This window comes from Protopterus annectens, chromosome 7.part0 (genome assembly GCF_019279795.1).
Source record: "Protopterus annectens isolate FY-2018-M chromosome 7.part0, PAN1.0, whole genome shotgun sequence".
NCBI classification, from domain to species: domain Eukaryota; kingdom Metazoa; phylum Chordata; order Ceratodontiformes; family Protopteridae; genus Protopterus; species Protopterus annectens.
The window spans coordinates 1,998,000,466-1,998,022,977 of NC_056739.1; the positions used below are offsets into that span (position 1 = coordinate 1,998,000,466).

A 22,512-nucleotide genomic window follows, 5' to 3' on the forward strand; every position below is an offset into this window, starting at 1 on the left:
GCTGCAGGAATTTCTGGCAAGTACTGCATGTGACAACAATCTCCCGTATTCGCCATATGTCTGGACTATGGGATAGGGTTGCAAGACGGAAGCCTTTTCTTATACAGAAAAACATCCAGGCCCAGCTAAAATTTGCAAAACAATGCATAAAGTCTCCCAAAAGCATGTGGGAAAATGTGTTATCATCTGATGAGACAAGGTTGAACTTTCTGGCCACAATTCCAAAAGGTACATTTGGAGCAAAAACACTTTGCATCACCAAAAGAACACCATCCCCATGGAGAAGCACGGTGGTGGAATATCACGCTTTGAGGTTGCTTTTCTTCAGCTGGAAATGGGGCTTTATTCAAGGTGAAGGGAATTATGAACAGTTCCAAATACCAGACACTTTTGGCCCAAAACCTTCAGGTGTCTGCTAGAAAGCTGAAGATGAAGAGGAATTTCACCTTTCAACATGACAACGACCCCAAGCATATATCCAAATCAACAAAGGAATGGCTTCACCAAAAGAAAATTAAAGTTTTGTAATGGCCCAGCCAGAGGCCAGACCTAAATCCATTAAAAAATCTATGGGGTGACCTGAGGAGGGCTGTACACAAGAGATGCCCTTGCAATCTGACAGATTTGGAGTATTTTTGCAAGGAAGTGTGGGCAAATATTGCCAAGTCAAGATGTGCCATGCTGATAGACTCCCACCCAAGAAGACTGAATGCTGTAATTAAATCAAAAGGTGATTACGTGTGTGCACACTTATGCAACCAGCTTATTGAACTTTTTTTAATTTTTTTATATTTTTCCCCCTAACAGATTTGCTTGTTTTTCAAATAAACTGTACAGGTTATAGGTCACATTAAAGGTGGAAAAAAAGTTTGGAAATGATTTATTGTGGTCTCATTTTTTTTTTATATCACAAAAACCTGGCATTTTAACAGGGGTGTGTACACTTTTTATATTCACTGTATATATTATCTATACTACTGCCCTTTAACCTTCTACACTTAATTTTAAAAAAGTTTAATAAAAATGTACTAAAAGTTTTACAGTCATTAAAACCCAGAATTACCTACAAACACAGCATTAAAAGATTGGGATAAAGGATGTATAACATTATATAATTCCAGATTTGGAAATGTACACTAAGGCTGCTTTTACTATTTGACTAAATAAACTTAGCTCTCACATTGCTCAAACAATTTAAAAGGAGAACTATATATTTTGCAACTATATACAATATAACATTTACTCACAAATAACATGTAATTTCAATTCTGAAACATGCAATACAATTTATGCATTTGAATACAGAAATTAAATAATGCTTTAATTTAATTATTTTTCATATTTCCATAGAATTATTATTGAATTTCAATAAGACTATACCGAATAGGTGGGAAACCAAATGCTCTTATAGGTGGTTTAATTGTTTATTACTAATGGGGTCTTAAGACTAACAGATATTCAGTCTGAAGTTTGTCTGTACCAAAGTGAATGGATTCAGACTGAAGCAATAAGATCCTTCACTTTGAATAGCCAAGATATTATCACAATTAAATTATATCAACGTTTCTAGTTTAATCATTATTGCTAAACAAACACTAACCTGTGCAGCTCTCCCTCCTCCTCTTAGAGCGTGTGTTAACAATACAACACTTGGCATCCAACAACGTCGTGCTCAGGCCCTAAACAGGTATACACAAGGTATGGTAATTCCCCTGCCGTAGTGTCAATGACAAGAAATATTTTTTATTCACTTTTCTGACATCCCGTTAAATACTGAAAAAGAAAAACAAAAAATGTTCTAGCAGTGCCTTAAAACGATTCGGGTCTGAAACCAGACTTCCAGAAAATTTCAGGACTGCAGTTAGGACTGCAGCAATGTGGAATGAAGAACATCTGTGTTTAAACATAAATCATATTCTTCTATCAAATCTACATAAAAATGTAAAAGAATATGAAGATGATAACTTTAATGTTTGAAATATACACTACATCTGACATGGCTTAGTGGTAAATCACTTTGGCTATAGTGTGCAGGGTCTTGGGTTTGAGACTTGTAAGGGCTGATTATTTGTAGGTTTAACCCGGGGATTATTTCTGTCTCTCTACTAGACAGAGGCAGAGTAAACTCAGTTAAAGGGTGGCGAAAGCCAAACACATGATGGCTAGGCTTACAAATGCCCTAGGGCAGATAGCCTAGTATGAACCTATGAACAAGAAAGGGAATGACTTGTCATAATGATAAATTAATGTTAAATTCAATAGGTGGAGGTTCATACATATAAAGCATTCAGTTGGAAATGTCTATAAGGATCATTTCTTACATCTCGCATACTTACAAAAAATTAATAAACATAGAAATTCAGGTTGATGGAGATCCTGTATTTATTTATTTATTTATTTATTTATTCCAGTTTGATGACTGGGATAGTTCACTGGGCCTGGAAGAGCCCATTTTCAGTGGAGGCCCAAGGAGAAAAGCTCCAGAAGATATAGACAATTTTACAATAATATACAAAAGTAAATAAGGTAGTAGAACAGTGAAAAATACAGAGATAATATACAATTTGTTAAAAAAAGTCATAACATTTCTAATCCTAGGTAATGATTTACAAAAGTGAGATTCATGTAGTCTAAACACATTAAAAGTACAGGCATTGCAGATGAAAAAATCATGCAAGTTCCGAATTTTTCTCAAGAAACTGTAAATGAGAGGGTAGTATCTGTCCATGTAACTTGAAGCATTGATTTTTCTCAGGTAGATAGCAAATGTTGGAGGTATGATGGGGAAGAAGGAGGTAACTGGGTACATATGTTTTCAGAGTGTAATGAGTTGGCAGATTTTAAAAACTCCCTACAGCATACTCTGTTAGAAGAAATACTGGGTGATCAAATGGCTGTCACTTAAGAAATGATTCATTGCAGTTAGGAAGCATTTATGGCTGCTAGAGTCCTTCATATGGTGATAAAAATCAATACAACCCTCTGATTTACAGTTTATTGAGGAAAACTCAATACTACCTTTTATACCCTTTATAAACTATCAGTGGCTAAAAGACCAGCATAAGAAAATGGAAGTCTACTATCTCTCCACAGTTTCTACTTAAGTCTGTATGTATTAAAAATGTGAAATTAAACAACAAAAGATCTTCAGTGGATAGTCTCTGATGCACATGCCAAAATGTAAATGTTATTGGAAATTATGAACTTAAATGAAGACTTTAATATTATTTGTAATTCAGTTTAAAATAGTTAAATGGTAACATCTTTGCATCTATTGTAAATGGTTCTCAGTTTAGCAGCATTTCATTTTTTAAATGTTGAATTTTGTTCATAAGTTGGTACTAGGCTATCGGCCCTAGGGCCTATACAAGCCTAGCCATAACAATTTCCTGGCTATTTCTTCCAACAATATTTACTTCCCTGGACCCCTGTCTAGCAGGGCGACTGACGTAATCCCCGGGGTCCATCCAGTCATCAAGGTTCCTTTTGAAGAGGGCCAAAGAGACGCTCTGCCTGACATGTATGGGCAGTCTATTCCAGAGTCTGGGGAGTCTCTGGGTCAGGAACCTATCCCTCCAGCATGTTTTGCTTGATTAAAAAAAAAAAAAAAAAATGAAGTAAACAACTGGATAATTAGTACGGCATATAAAATATTGCAGGATAACTATAGGAGTCAATCATAGAAGTTTAAAAAAAGATCGGGAAGAGAGACTGGAAAAGCAATTTACAAGGGAAGAATGGGAGGATGCATGGCTCCCAAGTATACAACAAGGTCTCAAAGGTTTAGGGCTTTTGCTCAGACGTATTTTCAAGCAAACATCAAAAACTTTTTCTCAGGTAGATAAAAAATGTTGGAGGTATGATGGTGAAGGAGGTAACTGGGTACATATGTTTTCAGAGTGTAATGAGTTGGCAAATTTTAAAAACTCCCTACAGCATACTCTGTTAGAAATACTGGGTGATCAAATGGCTGTCACTTAAGAAATTATTCTTTTCAGCAGGGACATAGGATAATTGTCCAGACACAATAATGCCTTGTTAAGTTTAATTCTGTGGGATGCTAAAAAAGCAGTTACTGGAAAATGGAAATCAAAGTCTAAACCAACTGTATTAAATATTGCAAGACAAAAGAACTGTAAATGTGATCTTTAGAAAGGGAAGGATTAAATTTCATAGAAATAAATGAAAATTGTGAGAATAGATGCAGAATAATGTTCGGGAATAGGAGTGAGGTTTAACGGAAGTCAGGAATTGAGCAAGTTATGTAACTCTGGACTCATGATAGTTAGAAAGAAATCATATGTGATGTACAATATATGAAAATGGAAAATGTTAATATGGTTTAGTCTCCTTTCTATGTATGTTTGCTTATGTCTTAACTGAGACTTTAATAAAGGTGTTCAAAAAATAAAGCAGATGATCACAGTAATCAGGACTATCATCTGTTTCACTATGTCTACCCAGCTCTACTAAATCAAGCAGGTCTTCCCTCAGATCATCTTCTTCAGATAATCTTCTTCTGGACTAAGAAAATCATCTTTTCGCTTTTTCTTCCAAACATTCTACAGAAAGTTCCAGCATATCTTCCTGTGACGTACACTCTTCAGATGCACCCCGATTCATCTGATGTACCTTCACAATGGAACCCACTGACCCATCTCTCTGGAACATTACCCGTGTCAGAGTTGTCAGCGTTTCCTGCTTCTTGCCTCACTGGGCAACTCCAACTTGACTTTCATACCGGTCTCCTACAGAAGGCTCCAGAGCATTATCATGTGGCAAATTTTCTTCAGATGCATTCTGCTCTACTAGCTGCTACTTAATCTGGGGACCTACTGTTTCATCATGTTATGACAAGGCCTTGGATTCTCTACATTAAATTCTTCACTCCGTAGATAAACAGAAAACAAAGTTATGGATTAACATCTACTTTATTAATCCTCCTTTCTGCATTCCCATTGGTTTTCCTTTTTGTGTATTGTGAAATTTTCCATATCTGGGTGTCTTTGCTTGCATTCCTCTTCAAATATGATTAGAGCTGTTTTTTTGTACTGGATTAGTTTGTTTTGCTCCTTGGCATAAATATTGAACTGTACCAGATCTCTTTCTTTCCTGTACTTTTTAAAAAATCTCGAGTTTTGTTCTTTATATTTTTGCACGTCTTCTGTTGCTTCTTCTTTATGACACCCCAAGCTTTGCGTATGTAATGTTCATCATGAATTTTTTACATTAACAAATTATAACTTTTATTTAAAGCTTTTGACAGTTTTTCTTGTGCATATATCTTTCTTTTCTCTAATTTCCCTACAAATCTTTCTGAATATCTTCTACCTGGGAATTCCGGACTTCTTGCATAACAGCAACAATATATTACTTCTTCCTTATCCTCAATAGTCCACTTCGTCATCTTTATGGTTTTAGCTTCTACCATAATGGAGCCATCTGCATTTTCCTATGAAAAGCTGTACACTTACTACCCATGTCAACTGTTCTGCATAAACTCACAGCTTTCAGTAAATTCACATCTATGCCCCTTAACTGCCTGCACACAACTATCTTTTCTTATACCAATCAGTATTCTACCCTTATAAAGAAATCCTACAACTCAACATACTCATAGTCTTTTGAGTATTTTTTTTACTTCAGTATCATACACATTTATAGTGCCTATAGTATCATTACCCCTGCAAGGAACAAATAGCCTAGTAGACACCTATGAACCCAACGATCACTAGGGCCCTTAGAAGCCTGGTCACATGACTCACAATTCTGATTTATATAGGGGGTGATTTACTAACTGCCTCTGTCTATTAGAGACTCAGGTGCCACACCAGGGGGTGAAATTCCGATTACCCATCCATTGCTCCAAGTAATGGTTAAAAAGGGATAGGGAGGAACTCTGCTTCACATGGATGGGGATCCTGTACCCAAGAATGGGAATTCCCTGAGAAACATCCGTCCCTCCAACATGTCCTATTTATGTCACAAGCAAAATTTCGGTCTTTTAATCTAGTAGTTCTGATGCCATATGTTTTGCAGATGTGCAAAAGGTTCAATAAAACAGTGTCCACTGTTGCCTTGCATGGCAGGCAAAGATCACCTCTTAGAGGTCCATATGACAGTGAGTAAAGAGATAGGGTGTAGGACATAGTGTTTACTTCCTATATCCTTTTTGTAAGGAACCTCTGTGGACTTTCCAGTTGCTGCATGTGTCTGGTCAGGTACATACCAAACTGGGGTATTATACTCTGTGATGGGTATGATGAGGGTAAATAAATGGTACGTTGCTTACAAGCTCACAATAGTAATTAATTAATTTATTTATTTACATTTGTTGACCGGGAAAATCTGACTGGACACAGGTCCTTTTTCAGCGGAGGCCCGGGGAGAAAAGCTCCACAATAAAAACAATTAAAAACAACAATTAATTACAAGAAGTATATGTATGTTTTGTTTAACAATAGTAGTAAACAGTTATAGCTCAAAATGAAATTAAGTATTTAAAAGAATGGTACAACACTTGTATCATTGGTGCCATAAAGACTGGCAAGTATGTTAATAGCTGAGATAGCAGCTATTACCCTTGAATAACAATGGCTAAGATTACAGCTGATATATAGGTTTACAAGCAATGTATATGGCTGCAATCCGAGGTAGTTAGAGGGGTGGAAGAAAGGGATTAGACAGGTTGGGGTAATAATTTCTTTTAATTGGTGCTCTTTACACATTTCTACTCTAGGAACAGTAAAAAAACACTCCAAGACTTCCACAGCAGCATGTAGAAATGTGGAACAATGTACCTTTTCAAGCTTCTGTACTATTCCAGGAGGAAAAAAAATCAGAATTGAGTCCAAGGTTGCCAGTTTTCTGCCAAGCTGCATTGCAGTGAGAAAACTGACACCATGCAACACATTTGTCAGAATGGTGAGCATACAACAAAGGCACTGGGAATAAGCTTCTAGCATCTAAGAGAGGTTTACTTAAGACAATAGATAATAAGTTACCATACTGTAGTGTTATGCTCTGTATGCCAAAAACGCCAAGCATCGACACCATGCCCCATGTGTTGCCACAGTAGTGACAGCTTGTGAGAACTTGCTCGGTTGACATAGTATTGGCTGAGGAAGATGAGAGGACAAAAGGTGTTTTTAGAAGTGGAGTGAGGGATGGACCACTTATGCCCTGGCATGTTTGCCTCTGGCAAACAGCCAAAGAACAGCAAAATGTTAGACAACTTACAAAATGAAGGAATTGTGGTAGTTGTACAGAACATTCAGTACTGGTGGTACACCTCATCTACATTGCACACCCATTTCTCCAGTGTAGAAAATTGAAGGAAGGTGTCCAAATGTGGCACAGGAATGTATCCACTCCCTGCAAATAGTGCTAGAATGAGTACACCGCATGTTTTAGTGCTACAGTTGTTCAATTGGTAATACACTGCCAATTAAAATAATTATGGAGGCGAGTTTGGTACTAGTTTAAAGCAAATCTCTGAAGCGTGAGTAATAAGGAGCTGGGTGCAAGCAGTGAACTATGGAGAGTGTGTGGACTCACTAAACTATATGAAAAACACTCAAACTTCTAGACTATGTCATGCATGATAATACAGCGAGTTTGAGTGTTATGTATAGGTCTGACATACTTACAAATTTGAATGTTTGAGATACATTTCAATTTTGTGCCAGTAACGATAGTTTGAATTACTTGAGTCAAGAATGTCATGTATCTTTTAATAGTATAGTCTTTCCTGTCATATTAAGAAAGTAAGCTTTAAATGTTTTGGTTGGTTATGTGAATGTTTACTGGTCTTATTTGTCTCTGTATGCTGACCAGTTTCAGTAAAATGTTTTTTATAAATGTTGTACTAAAATAATGAAACAAAAGTAAAATAAAGCTTTGAAAAAAAAAAAAAACTGTAACAGCAAATACTGTTGTGGTTTCAGTGGCTTCTTGTGATGCTGGCTGCATTTATATAGTACAGTGTGCCTGCCACTTACAATTTATAAGGTCAGTTGTGTAGACTCTCATATAAACAAAAATCTGCTGTTCAATGTATTAACAAGCACCCTGCAATTAGTCTCCTCTGTAGTATAATATTCAGATGATTCAACATTAATATGTTCAGCCACAATCCTCTTCAAACTGCAAACAATCATACAAAATGCACTTCATAGGGAAAAGGACGGCAGAGTTTCACATACATCTAAATGTTAAAAAAAAGTAAATTAGGGCTATTTGCCCATGAAAACACAACTCATCAACCCAATCCTCATGATTAAGTCTGTCAGAGTATCTACAAAACAAACAAGTCACACTAAAATTGTTTGGGTAATAGATAAAAATTGAATTCCAATTCAATCATCATATTAACTATGTCATCTCAAAATCCAACAGAAAACTTAGGAATAAATCTAAAGCATATCAGAGCAATCACTGTTACAAATCACACATTCCTACCGTCCAGCCTATTATATGCCTTAGCAATTCAAACATATAAATAAGGAGCTAGCTTACTAACATAAGTTATCACTGTATCATTTTTATACTATTTCTATCTTTGCACAAAGGCAAAAGAAACAATTCAACTGCTCCCTCCGGACTTTGACATCCTCTACTCTATTTAAACTCTTGTTTACAAAACAAAATGCAACATTTTTCACATTAACATACTGTCATTGTTACTGCTATCCTTAGACATTGTATGATTTGAAGATGATTTTTTGTATGTTTCCTGTATTATGATGCTGTATTGTTATGCATGACAATTTTATTTACATGCATATTAAAAAATGTCTCGTTATAAAATTGCTCATGTTTTCTACAAAATGATAAAAAAAATATGCATTTTGCATTCTTTGCCAACTATCTATCATAAACTTGTTGCTTTGGAGTAATACTGCATATTTTATGTAATACCTCATGGAGTTTTTCCCCTGGTCCATCACTGAAAAGGGGCAATATGAAGCTCAGTCGATCTGTCCTGGTAAACAAACAAAATATAAATAAAAATGAATGTCCGACTGAATATTGGTATGAAGTGGAAATAGAAATCTGGTGTCCCCCTACAAGACTAACACTGTCCTTGACAACAATCTGCCTAAATCATGTCATGAAACGTAAACATCACTTGCTAGAAAGCAGCGTTTATTTAACTTTTGCAATACTCCTCCAAAACTGTATGAACAGTAGGAGCAGATCCTAGTCCACAAACAAATACCTCAAGCTAAAATGTGACTCACACACAGAATATTTTACATATAGTTCCATCATGAAATGTTGAAAACTGAAAAGAGAGAATCACAAATAGTAGAAAAAACAGAGCATTACAAAACACTGAATAATTCTCTCTCACTTAAAAAAAAAAAAAAAAACTGCAACAGTAAACTCCAGCTACAGAACAGAGATCAAGTGTCATATTGGTAGTGGTACTGTTAGGAAAAGGGTTTTTAATATGATAAAAAACTAATGACCATCAACGTAATACCAAGAAAAACAAGGAACGCTGTGGAGTAAAATTGAAATTTTACTGCTACATCTTTTAATAACCTAATGTGCAGTGTTAGGAACTAACAGGATTACATTTACCACAGGAGTGAGGTGGAGGACTGAAGTGAAGCCCCCACTCACCTTCCTCATGCGTGTTAACCCTAAACTTAATCATAAGCCAGCCTTTAACGCTTCACATTATGTTGCTACAATCAGCACAGAAAAAGATGGCAAGTATAAACCACATAGTATCGCTTCTCCAAGTAAATGCAAATATACTTAATGATAACAAAACAAATTAATATGGCAATGATACTTAAGTGTGGAACAAAATGAGATTAAAAATACTATTTTGAACAGTTGGAAGAGTTTTATGGGGTTCCAAGAGACTACTGGTAAAATTGGGAAAACCCCAATATTTGTTAATAAAAGAGGGGTTAATTTGTAAGATTTCTTCAGAAGAATTTAAATATAATCTCAAACAAGAGTTCAGTAAAAGGAATGTTAAAGTGGTGTAGTTGTAATTATTCTAAGTTTTTAAATGTGGGTGTCAGAATTATTAAATGGAATAAGTGTTAAAATTCTCTGTACTTTCAGTTCTAAATCATGGTATGCAGTCTATGTTGCTTGCTGTGCTAAATGCAGCATTTTTATATTGGCAGGACCACTAGAGAGTTGCTAAAAAGAATTATGTCAATGAAATAGGTTTGAGAAGAATGCCTGTTTCAACACTCTAGTTTATGTAATAACAAACAATTGTCGTTTTTGATAACTGATGAAGTTAGAAATTAAACACTGCTGGCGACTGAGGCTGAATACATGCTCTTATCCTGATATTAATGATAACGACAATTCTAAACCCTATTTAAGGAAAAAATAAAAAACTAGTGGTCTTAAAACTTCATTGATGAGCTCAGTCACAATAATTTCTAAAAACCATGAAATAGAGGTGGTGTTCTAAAGCAACAAGCCTTTATTCATCGCAAACAAGTGATCCTCAACAGAAAAATCAGAAATATTAAGAAACTGCACTACTGATCATGTGACAAACTACAAAAAATAAAAAGGACATGGAGAACACAAAACATGCACAACATTGAATCTATCCCCTTACCTAACCATTACTCTAACTCTAACCTATGAACACTTGCGTAAGTCTGTGTTATAGTTGTTGGTCAGTATGTACATCTTCACAACCACTGCTTTTTCATTCAAATGTTAATTTTCCTGAACATACCTACTTACCTACAGTATATAAAACTGAATTCAACTATATGCAATTTCATACAAATGAACATTCACTCAATTGTGTATTCACTTTGTTTATACTAAAATAACACTTTTCAACCACATGAGCATGCAACCTTTTGAATTACACTATACATACATAGGCACATTTTATACACATCAGCAAAAACTTATCCCTTCAGGTTTCTCTGTTCATTCATTTAGTGGAATACCTAAATTTCTCACTTATTAAATGGTGTTCCACATAGCTGTAAACCAAGTGTCAATGACAGACTTACTTTGTAATCAACTTGAAAAATAATACTTGGAAGCTCTACTATAGCACAGTACCTGCTATGTATACACCTCAAAAATGCAGACAGGCTCTTTAGGGGCACTATACAATCATGCAGACAGGCTCTTTAGGGGCACTATACAATCATCAATTCATGTCATAAAATAAAATAAAAAGAGAACGGATAAAGCAGGCATCAAGTTTATTCAGCAACCCCATTATGCTAGCCATTTTTGGCAATGAAATAATTTCCGAACTTCCATAAAAAAAAGTCTCACTTCACGAAGTGAAAATCATCAATAAGCAAGTGAATCTTTTTGCTAGGATAGAATGCTCTCTAATCAAAACAAAGCACAGATTATACACACAAGACTTTCAAGCTACGGAAAATAAAAGTCTTATAGCAACAAGCATTAAGGCATAACCCAAAGGTATGGACAAGGGACCAACCATCAGCTATACTGTTATCCAGATTGTACCCAGTCCACAATGCCTTAGCAATGATTGTACCCAGTCCACAATGCCTTAGCAATGATTACAAATTAAACTAAAAACTGCTCCCATATCTTGTTAACAGGGTTTTATGCACCTTTGGGACCAATCACAATATATAATCAAAACCATATACAAGCCTAATGGATAACAAACATATATGATCTTCAGCACATTTCCTAAATAAACCCATACCCTCCCACAAGTTAGCCACATACAGATTTACCTTATAATGTATTCAACAGAACAGAACAGAATAAAATCAGTACTTTGCTTTAAAGCAGTGTGCAATAACTAAAAATAAAAGGAACTTCTGTAAACACCACAGTAGCCACTCCAAACAGCTCTTTACGTTTATTTTACTATTTATTTACATTTTAAGGACCAGGTTAGCCCCACTAAGCACACAGTGATCCCAAGCTTTTAAGGATAAACTTCAATAACATATCCATCCTGCCTCTCACAAACATCAGATACATCTCCCATAACTATTCTCATGCTCACTGTACAAGTCAGACAGTACATATGTACATAAATATATACAACACAAATACATCATCACATAATATAAATACCTCCTATGATCTTATGTTCATAGGTTCATACTAGGCTATCTGCCCTAGGGCATTTATAAGCCTAGCCAGAGTGTGTTTGGCTTTCGCCACCCATTTTTGCTATGCCCTTTTTCGAGGTTAGTATACTGTGCCTCTGTCTAACAGTGACACAGAAGTGATACCCGGGGTAAACCTATGATCCCCCATCCACTCATCAAGATTCCTCTTGAAGAGAGTCAATGAGGGACTCTGCCTAACCTGGACTGGGATTTTATTCCAGAGTGAAGGGAGCCTCTGGGTTATGAATCTGTCCCTCCAGCATGTCCTATTTATTTCAGTGCTGAGGTTCAAGTCCCTCGAGCACGTAGCTTGATGGGATTTGGATTTTCTGAGGTGCAGCATGTCCATTAATTCCGGGTTGGACATGGCTTTATACGTCAGGCACAGATCGCCTCTGAGCAGGCGGTATGCCACTGAGTAGAGCTGGAGTTTCTTTAACCGGGCAGCATATGGCATCTGTTTGAGCCCTTTGATCCTCTTGGTGAAGTACTTTTGGGGTCTTTCCAGTTGCTCCAGGTGTCTGGTAAGGTACATCCCAAAAGGGGCATTGTACTCAATTATAGGCCTGATGAGGAATGAGGAAAGAGACAAGATGACCTCCCTTGATCTAGATGTGAATCCCTTCATGATTAGGTGGGCTATATAAAATGTTTTTCTAACCACTTTGGCCACGTGGTTGTCAAATGAGAGATTGCTATCAACTTGGGTCCCCAGGTCCCTAATTACTTCTTCTGTACTTAATGGATTACCACCTATGTGGTAATTTGTGGGCACTTTGTTTTTGCCAAAGGGGATGACTATACACTTTTTGGCATTTAGCTTGAGGCCATGGCTCTGGCACCAGTTGTCTGTTTCTATGAGGCCCTTTTGGAGGATGCTTGTGTCGGCTGGAGAGTCAATTATGGCACCCAGTTTGCAGTCATCTGCGAACTTGGTCAGCCACAGTCCTTCCGTGTTGGCCTGTACCTCTGAGAAATGTATACCAAACAAGAGAGGTCCCAGGACTGAGCCTTGTGGGACAACACTTGTAACTGGTTTGGAGTCTGACATGGCTCCAGCAATTCTAACCATGTGGGTTCTGTCCTTGAGACAGTTTGCAACCCATCTAGTGACATAGGGGTTTATATTTAAGCTGGTGAGCTTATCTATAATGCCCGAGTGGGGTACTGTATCGAAGGTTTTTGCGAGGTCCAGGTAGGCTGTGTGGACCACCTTCCCCTCGTCAATGGCCTTGGTGACTGTTTCAAAGAAATCAACCAGGTTTAAGAGGCAGGATCTGCCCTTAACAAAGCCGAACTGGGCAGGATCCAGTGTCTGTAGGTCCCCAGTATCTTTATTTATAAGGTCCATGATGATCCTTTCCATAGCTTTGCCGACCAAGCTAGTCAGGCTTATGGGGCGATAGTTTCCAGGATCCATTGAGGCACCACCTTTATGGAGAGGGACCACTGTTGCTGTACGCCACTCTTTGGGCACATATCCTGTAGTAAGGCTGAGACTGAACAGTAGTTTTATGTTTGGGTTTAGCTCTTCTTGGAGTTCATGTAGGACGCAGCCCGGGACACCGTCTGGTCCCATTGATGCTGTGTTTTTTGCTTTGGAGAGGGCGGCTCTTACCTGAGCATCTGAGATGTCAGGGGGGCAGCACTCTGCTGGGATAGATATTTGCCCTTTTGGTGGAGAGGGGGGGAGAAGTTTGCATTGAACCTGTCAGCTAGGATGTTGGCAATGTCTGTGGGTTTAGTGTATTTTTTGTCATTTTGGACCAATTCTGAGCATATCTGGCCCCAGGTTCCTAACATAACTAAAGAAAGCCTTGTGATTATCCTTAGTGTCCTGTGCAGTTTTTCTCTCGAAGCTGGCCTTAGACGATTTTATAAGTGCCCGTAGTTTTTTGATAATACTGATCAGAGATGCCTTCCCTTTTTGGGATTTTGCTCTATCATGTAGTAGCTTCCTCCTTCTATTGTACAGTTTGTTTATGGCTGGGGTCCACCAGACAGGACGTCTGCCTTTGGAGGATTGGGTCTTGGTTTTATTTGGGATTGCATGATCCATGCATTCCTGAAGGTGTTCATAGAATGCGTTTATAAAGGATTCTGCGGTCTGGGCCGTATTTTCCACAGGCCCGGGGGCGTTGAAGGATTCCACCTCGGTTTTGAGGAGTGTGAAATTTGCTTTAGAGAAGTTTTTCACTGTGGTTTTCTGGGCAGGGGGTGGGGTCGGGATGTGAATATCCAGTGAGATTAGTTTATGGTCTGATCTTACCAGTGAGGGATACACTTCTGGTCTGGAGCATATAGTCCCCATGTTGGTGATGATTAGGTCCAGTATGTTTTCCCCTCTTATGGGAGTGGTAACAAGTTGTTCCATAGCATTTGAGTTTATAAATTCTAGGAACCTTTGGGCTAGGGTGTTGGAGCTAGAGTAATGCTCCCAGTCTATGTTTGAGTAGTTGAAGTCGCCCAATATAATGGTGTTTGGAGAGACCTTCATATTTTCCAGTGTTCTCAGGAAGGCCGAGTGGAGTTCCTGGGTTTGGGAGGGTGGTCTGTAGCAGGCTATAAACTGGAAGGCAGTTTTACCCACTGTTAGTTGCACATGGATAGTCTCTGATGCTTCGTGCTGTGCCACCAACCTGGAGGTGTGGGTATCTTTGACTAATATTGATACTCCCCCTCCTTTTGTGGTTCGGTCCAAGTTTTGGGGCCGTAAAGTATGGTATGAGGTATAACCTCGTAGTGCTAGGGTGCTCTCGGGAACCTTGAACCAGGTTTCTGTTACTGCACAGATATCGATGTTCTCCATGCTAAGGAGAGTTTTGAGTGCATGCATCTTGAGGTTTAGACTTCTGGCGTTGAGTAGCACTACTCTTAGTTTCTTATCCCTTGTGACACCTTATAAATACAATCCTGGGTATTGACTACAGTATCTTTGGTATTTACATTGGGATGAAACAGCTAGGCTTGAAATGACCTTCAGGTCAATAGCCTAGTAACCTCCTATGAACATATTACATTTGGATGGCACAGTGGTAGTGTTGTCGCCTCACAGCAAGAGGCTGTGCGTAGTCTGCATGTCCTCCCTGCATTCATGTGGGTTTCCTCCAGGTACTCCGGTTTCCTCCCACATTAGAAAGACATGTGTCCGAAGCGTTTCTCCATGGGCCTCCGCTGAAAATTGGCTTTGTTCCAAGTCGGACTTTCCCAGTTAACAAATGTTAGATAAATAAAGTAAAATATGGAACCAAGACATAGGATATAACAAGTACTGATACACTAGGCAAAGATGTTTGGTTTTCCTATACCCTTGGTGCATTATCAAAAGTTTATCTACACACCTAATGGATCATCAGAAGCCTGTCTACCTCCTTGGCACCTCAACAAAGCTACTAAAGCGCTGCTAAACCTGTCATATTTATTCTGCTCACTAAAAATGTTAAAGTGTACACATCTCACATAAAACACACAGGCTATGTACACAGCCACAAATACACTAGTATTCCTATACATTCACACCAACCCAAATCAACACTAGTCTGTCTCTTTCAACCCATCAAGACAACCACAGTCATTCCTTCCTGTCTATAATGTTTTAGTATTTCACTTTGTCAACTACCCTAGTCTGCCCTCACACTTTAAACCAGCATATGTGCAGTGAATTCTACCCAAACACTTCACACAGACAACTTAGCCAAGGAAAAGCAAGCAAAATGAGAAAACCTTAAGGTGCCTTCCCCACTTATCCTGCCTATTGCACTTAGTGTCTTACACTTCTACGTTTCCTTTTTATAACTATGTTGAGGCAGGAGGTATCTCAATACCTCCTTTTTGCTGGACTCTTCCTTTCAAAATACTTCTCGCTTTAAGGTTAGCCTACCTTATTAAAATTGTGGATCATCATATACCGCTTGTCTATCATACAATTATTAGCATTGCTTCCTTCGTCAAGTTGCCCTTTCTGAAGAACTCATGCATTTGTATCTAGTCCTTTTTGAGCTCACTGCTACACACAGCTCTTGACTGAAACTCTGAACCCAGTGGTAGTTGTCCCGCTTTACTCACCTTCCACCTGTAATTCCCCAGACACCCCCCAACCATCTATTACATTTTCTCTGATCTCCATTCACTGTCACACCCTGAAGACACACCTCTTAAAAAGACTCCACCATACAACCACATAACCCTCTCATCTCACTACCCACATAGTCAGCACTACATTATTACTGGAGGGCTTAACCCTCACTTACAACTTCTTGTACAAATCCAATCAGTAATATGTCTCTTTTTCCACATCTTACCTTGTTATACCTCCTCCTCTCCTTTTCACCCCTACTTCCAATAACAAATATCTTCATAAAACACTTACCACAGCCTATATTATCACTATGTATTACCCCTACTTCAATTACTTCCTCACCAACAAACCATCACGACACACCTCTGATAATCAGTCCAGTCCTATTTCCCAGCTCACCACTGTTAGGATCACTCTTCTATATGATTACCAACACTCAGAAATATTTTTCTCTCTCTGCCCAAAAACATCAAAGACCTCAATCAAACTATCCTCCATAATTTTATAGTCCTTCTTAAGAGTAACACTGAACCTAACACTGGCTCAACAACATCCTTTCTTCAGCATCAGAACTATTCCCTTCCTGCACTAGCCTGTGCCCTCCTCAATGCATATAGCATCAGAAACAAGCTATACCATGCAAGTACTTTTATTTCCCAGCACATCCCAAACATTCTAGCAGTCAAGGAATTGTGGGTCAAAAAAAAAAAAAAAAGACTCCCCACAACTCCTAACCCTTTCTAACTTCCTACAAGTATGCCAACAATGCTAGACCAGATAAAGAATCAGGTAGAAGTTCTCTAATTTTATACAGAAATAGTCATTGCCCAAGGAAACTCCTCCTCAGACTCCACAAAACCAAACCATTACCGATTGCTAGAGCCTACCAGCTCCTGCGTCCCTACATAAATTCAAATCAGTCATCAACATCCTTAATAACTGCTCCAAAAATAACAATCATTCCAAGTGACATTAATCTTAATTATCATGGCCCTCTTTCATCTAACATGAGTATGTTCCTAGCAAGCTTATGTCTCCTTCAACTCATAAAAGGACCAACAAGACCCAACCTCAGATACTCCCCACACTCCACATGATTATTACAAACACGCCAAACTCCATCGCCAACATAAACATTCTGTCACCACCACTAAGTGACCACTGCAAAAATCACCTTTACAGTTGTCAATCATCCTATAAAACTGCCACCAAAATTAAAAGCCTTCAGAAACTAGAGTAGCATAAATATAGACAAACTTAGAACCTTTCTCACAGCCCACAACTGGAACTATATACCTTCCTTACATGACCCTAATACAGCAGCTGTAAGCCTAACCAATTTTCCACTGCAGCAGCATAACAAATTCTTCCTACTTATCCACAAGTTTTATAAACCCATTAAAACTGAATGGCTATCCACTGATCTCAAACATATTTTAATTCTAAGGGCTACAGCATGCAAAAGTTGAAACAACCAACCATAAAAGACAACCACACACCTACACTTTGGCAAGTTCTACCCATCATCATTAAGGAAATCAACACTTACTCCAAATTCAGAATGCAACTCAAAAAGCACTTCTTCATCCAAGCCAAATGCTCCTGCTTTAACACAGGACATATCACCTAACCTACCTCCTTTATGAGTGTTTTCTCCTCTTTCAAGATTCACTGAAGACTGATTCACTTTACAAACTAATGCACATATTGTACAGTGTACTCTGCTCGTTCACTGGAATGTATACTTTTTTTCCTCTATGTAATAAGTTTGAAATATTCTGTTATTGATTACATTTCTGTATTATTTGCTTACAAAATGTGTTGCATTTCACTAGGGCTGAGCCTGAAATTGGCCAATACTGAGCACTGCACTACCCCAGTAAACAAATACATTTTACATACACATGTACTATATATGGGTCTACTTTGGATCACCCAAATTTTACTTTACTGAAAATCACAGCAGCGAATTGAGAACACCGAAACTGGACATCACTGAAGCATCACACTCCTGAAGTTTACCTCAACGAAAAAACAGCTGCTACAAGAATGCACACAAAAACACTTTCTTACATTTTGCACCCCCAAACTCCCTGCCTACTATATATACCAACTCCAAATTCACTACTGCGAGGAAAAGGGTAAATTTCCCGATCCTCACTATACTGCGACCTCTATTCAAAAGCTCCTAGCACTGTGAGACATCTACAGCAGGTGTTTCATTGATGTAAACTCTGGGAATGTGCCGATTTGGTGATGTCCAATTACAGTGTTCTCATCTCACTTCTGTGATTTCTGGCAAAGTAAACTTTCAGTGATCCAAAGGAGACCCGTGTGTGAGTGTACATACATATATATATACATACATACATATACACACACACACATATACATTTTATATATATGACACACACACAACATATACACACATATATGTATACAAATAAGCGGGTAGGTGGGCTGACAAGGGCCTTTTCAGCAAAAATGTGGGCTCAAAAAAGGAAAATGAGACATAATGCAATTCTGTAAGAATACAAAACTGCCCGCCTCTTCACAAACCAAGTTATACTCAAAAACACAATCTGTTATTGTAATGTGTAGTACATTATCCTAAATAATATCCCCCACACTTTGATTTACTTCTCAATTTATGCACAAGTGGAAATGACACTTGCTTATGGTTGTTTTACACATTAAAACAATTATTTAATGATCTTCTATTAATAAGTAACAAATGTATTAGTTAAGACACAAGAAATGAAGTACGCTGACAAGCCCTGGTCAAAGATATCAAAAGAATGACTAAGAGCTGTTGGACATGCTCCACTTAAAGAAATCCCAATCCCTCCGAGCTACACGTTCTAGGGACCTAAACCTTGTCACCACAATAAACAGAACATGCCAGAGGGATAGATTCCTGTCCCAGAGACTTCACATACTCTGGAATAAACTACCTATCTATATCAAACAAAGCTCCTCGTTAGCACTCTTCAAGAAAAATCTTGATGATTGGATGGGAAATAGGAAATTCATCCCAGGGATCACCTCTGTGGCTCTGCTCGACAGTGGCACAGGAAAATAATTTTCTTGGGTGGCAAAAGTCAGGGTACCTTTTTAGCTGGGCTTCTATAGGCCCCATGGCCGATAGCCTAGTACCTACTATGAACCAAACACACACCTTTTTGTCGCAATGGAAGGACAGTCGCATTACCTTTTTATTGGGAACAGAGAAATACACAGTTGCAACTGCAAGTGTGACCATACCTACCACCAGATGCTGCATGAGGGACAACATCCTGCAGTGAATCACAGTATGAGATAAATACCTTTCTCATTTCCTGCATACCTAATGACAGCTTCTGTATCTCCCACACCCCCAAAGGTAAGTTTAAACAGTAAACTTGCATAAGTGTAAAAAATAATTATGTAAGGCTTTTGATGCTAACATAATAGCATTTTGTGACCCCAACAATTGTGATTAACAGAATATTCAACGGCTGAAAGTGTGAAACCTGATCTATAAGGATAATCTACAGTTCTCTTCTAAAATTCAGGCTAGGTCTTGACTTTAGCACATCCATGAATGACTGCTAAAAGACATGCAGAAAAAAGGAAGTCATTCACATTACAACCATGCATACCCTCTAACTGATGTGATTAGAAAACAATATCCTTCAACAAGTTCCTGAAAAACCAAAATTATACTAGTAAAGATACATATGCATACAGTTACATAAAAGTCGAGTTCGGTGGACGTACAACGTGTTTCTGCACCCCAAAAACTAATCAGCTCTGGCCAAAATCGAACACTAACGTTTAAGTAGAAGATACAGCCAGATCTACACTGTAACTCAACATATAATAAAGAACACCAGAAATTACAGATGATTCATACTTGGATATGTCCTTACCCCTTATGCTATGGCCGTTCTACAAAACCAAACAACAGTTGAGAAAATGCAATAGTACGTGAGACCTTCAAGTCATCCCCCTACTCAGCTTCTACAATTACCTGATTCTTCGTCTTTTTTGTCAAATTTCTTCAGCATCTTGTTGCAAATTTACTCTGTAAAAGTTTCACGCCGGGTTACTCAAGGAAAGTCTGCAGTTCCGGATCAACAGTACGCCACTCCGAACTCACACTTCCTGCCAACCAGTCAGTAAGACACGTCACCCAAGGAAACACACCTCCTGACATGCGCACAAATTGTCTGATCGACTGCTCTGTTTTCTGTTAATTATTCTTTGGTTAGTGTGTAATTCTAATATTGTTTTATAGTTGAGGTGGTCTTGTAGGTATTTTGTCCGTTCTTCTCAAGTGTTCATATTTTGGCACGTATATTTTTTGGTCTGTGCCTCATAAAATGTGTGTTTTTTTCAGTTAATTAACTGAAGGTTGAAGTGACTAAGTAATGAATACATTTGAGTTTTAGACTTAATATTCTTCAGGAAATGCATGGCAACACAAATACTGTTATTTTAGCAACCATAGCTCTCAATCTTCCATCTCCAAAATGAAGAACACTAGTCCTCATAATGTGGAACAAATGGGCAAAATGTGAAACACATACTAATGGCTTACTAACAACTTCAACTAGGAAGGTTATAGCATAGTTAAAATATGCCGGTTTTACTTATAAAGAAAACCTTTTAATGAATTAATATAATTAATTTCTATTTACAATGGATTTCACTTAAAAAGTTCCTAACACTGAATGTGTGACAGCGTTTTTCATTGGGGAACTTTGAGGAACTTCGAGGAACATGAATTTTCTAAGACCCCAAATAAGGAACATTCCTCGTAATGAGGTACACTAGTTGAGAGGTATGTTAGCAACGTTCTAAGTTAGAGTTATATTTAAAATCTATCCGTATTTTCGGACTTTTCCGCCCCGTTATTTTCGGCTTTTGTCTAAATTTCTTGCGCTAAGAGGTTGAAGCCAGGTGAACAATACCATGCAAGTGATTACACGAACTGTTAAGATACCTTAATCCTATGCCTCTTTTGATACATAAACTTAGAAGTTCTTGCTGTTGCTTATTACAGTGAATGTGATCTTAATATTTTCTATGCAACAAGTCCGCACACTACGTGAGGAAAATGATCCAAATATTTTCTGCATAAGTCACTCTTTTAATACATAACAGACGTGTAACTGAGAAAAATCTAGTCAAACTTGTAGACTGCAACAAATACTAAACTACTATCTGATTCAAAGTGTTCAGTATTAGTTCTTCTCTACAGTGGACTTGAAGCATATGAATATAAAATAATACTACAAGTTAATGTCTATTTTGCCAGCACCTGGTCCTTAGGTACACAGAAAATGACATTTACCTTTTTCTTCTTTTTTTCTTTATAGCAGTCCTCCGAGAGACTTCCAACAGCGGCAATTACGATATATTACATATGTGGAAATGAGCAGACTTTGGGTAAAGGAACATATTTTGTTAAAAATATGAGTCAGCAACAGGTTTGCATATTTAGTTTCATAAAGTAGATTTAATAGAATGTAAGCAAGATTTTTTCTTACCGAGTTCAGAGCCGAGGCATATCATTAACACAAAAAGGAAATATGGATCATCTAATGTTCAAGTTCTCATGTTAAGTCACTTAAAGCTTACACTAACTAGGACCTAAAATATATTTACACTCAAATATTTCTTAAATTTCATATTTGTATCCTTGTATAAAGCCTGGTTTTAAGTACCCAAATGTTCACTAAGTATTACAATCGTGAGGAGAGACCTCTTTTCAGCAGATGGTTTGCTTATCAGAAAGTAACTCAGTCGGTCTTCATTTGAGGGTTTACAGATTACAGAAGAAACCATCATTTTAGGGTCTTTACAGTCTTGGAACATTTATTTAGCTATTTAAGGAAAGCAAAACATGTATTTTATGGCCTGTTCTCTTTAAAAAAAAAGATTATCTGTTGACCTATCTAAGGAAAATGTGCCTTTGAAAATCCGTCTTTTCTTTCCATTCTTTCATAAACTTGCTTTCTAGCAAGGGTTGAGCATCTGAAAATATAAATTTTTATTTACAAACACACACACACACACACACACACACACACACACCCCACACATTTAGTAATTGTGCATCCGGGAGAAAGTAGCATACTTAGGTTTATAGGTCCAAAGGGAAGTACTAGGCTACCTCCCCTTGTGGGCCATTTTAAAGCTATCAGTTTCCCTTTTCGTCCTCAAAATAACCTGTCCCATTTGGTTATAGATTGACCTTACCTATCCCATGGTTGATAATTATATATTATTCCTAATGAGAATAACTGGGATCATGCCATAGATAATTTGAGG

The 22,512-nt window shown here is 37.7% G+C and overlaps 1 protein-coding gene across 1 annotated transcript in view; it reads right to left on the minus strand.

Moving 5' to 3' along the window:
- The window catches only part of COPG1 (COPI coat complex subunit gamma 1), a 1,279,491-nt gene extending 1,259,136 nt beyond the window's left edge, over positions 1 to 20,355 (minus strand). Inside the window, exon 1 of the mRNA XM_044078421.1 lies at positions 20,207 to 20,355. Within this exon, the coding sequence (XP_043934356.1) occupies positions 20,207 to 20,243 (37 nt within the window). The 5' untranslated portion in view covers positions 20,244 to 20,355. The remainder of the gene's footprint in view (positions 1 to 20,206) is intronic.
- Between the last annotated feature and the right edge of the window lie 2,157 nt (positions 20,356 to 22,512).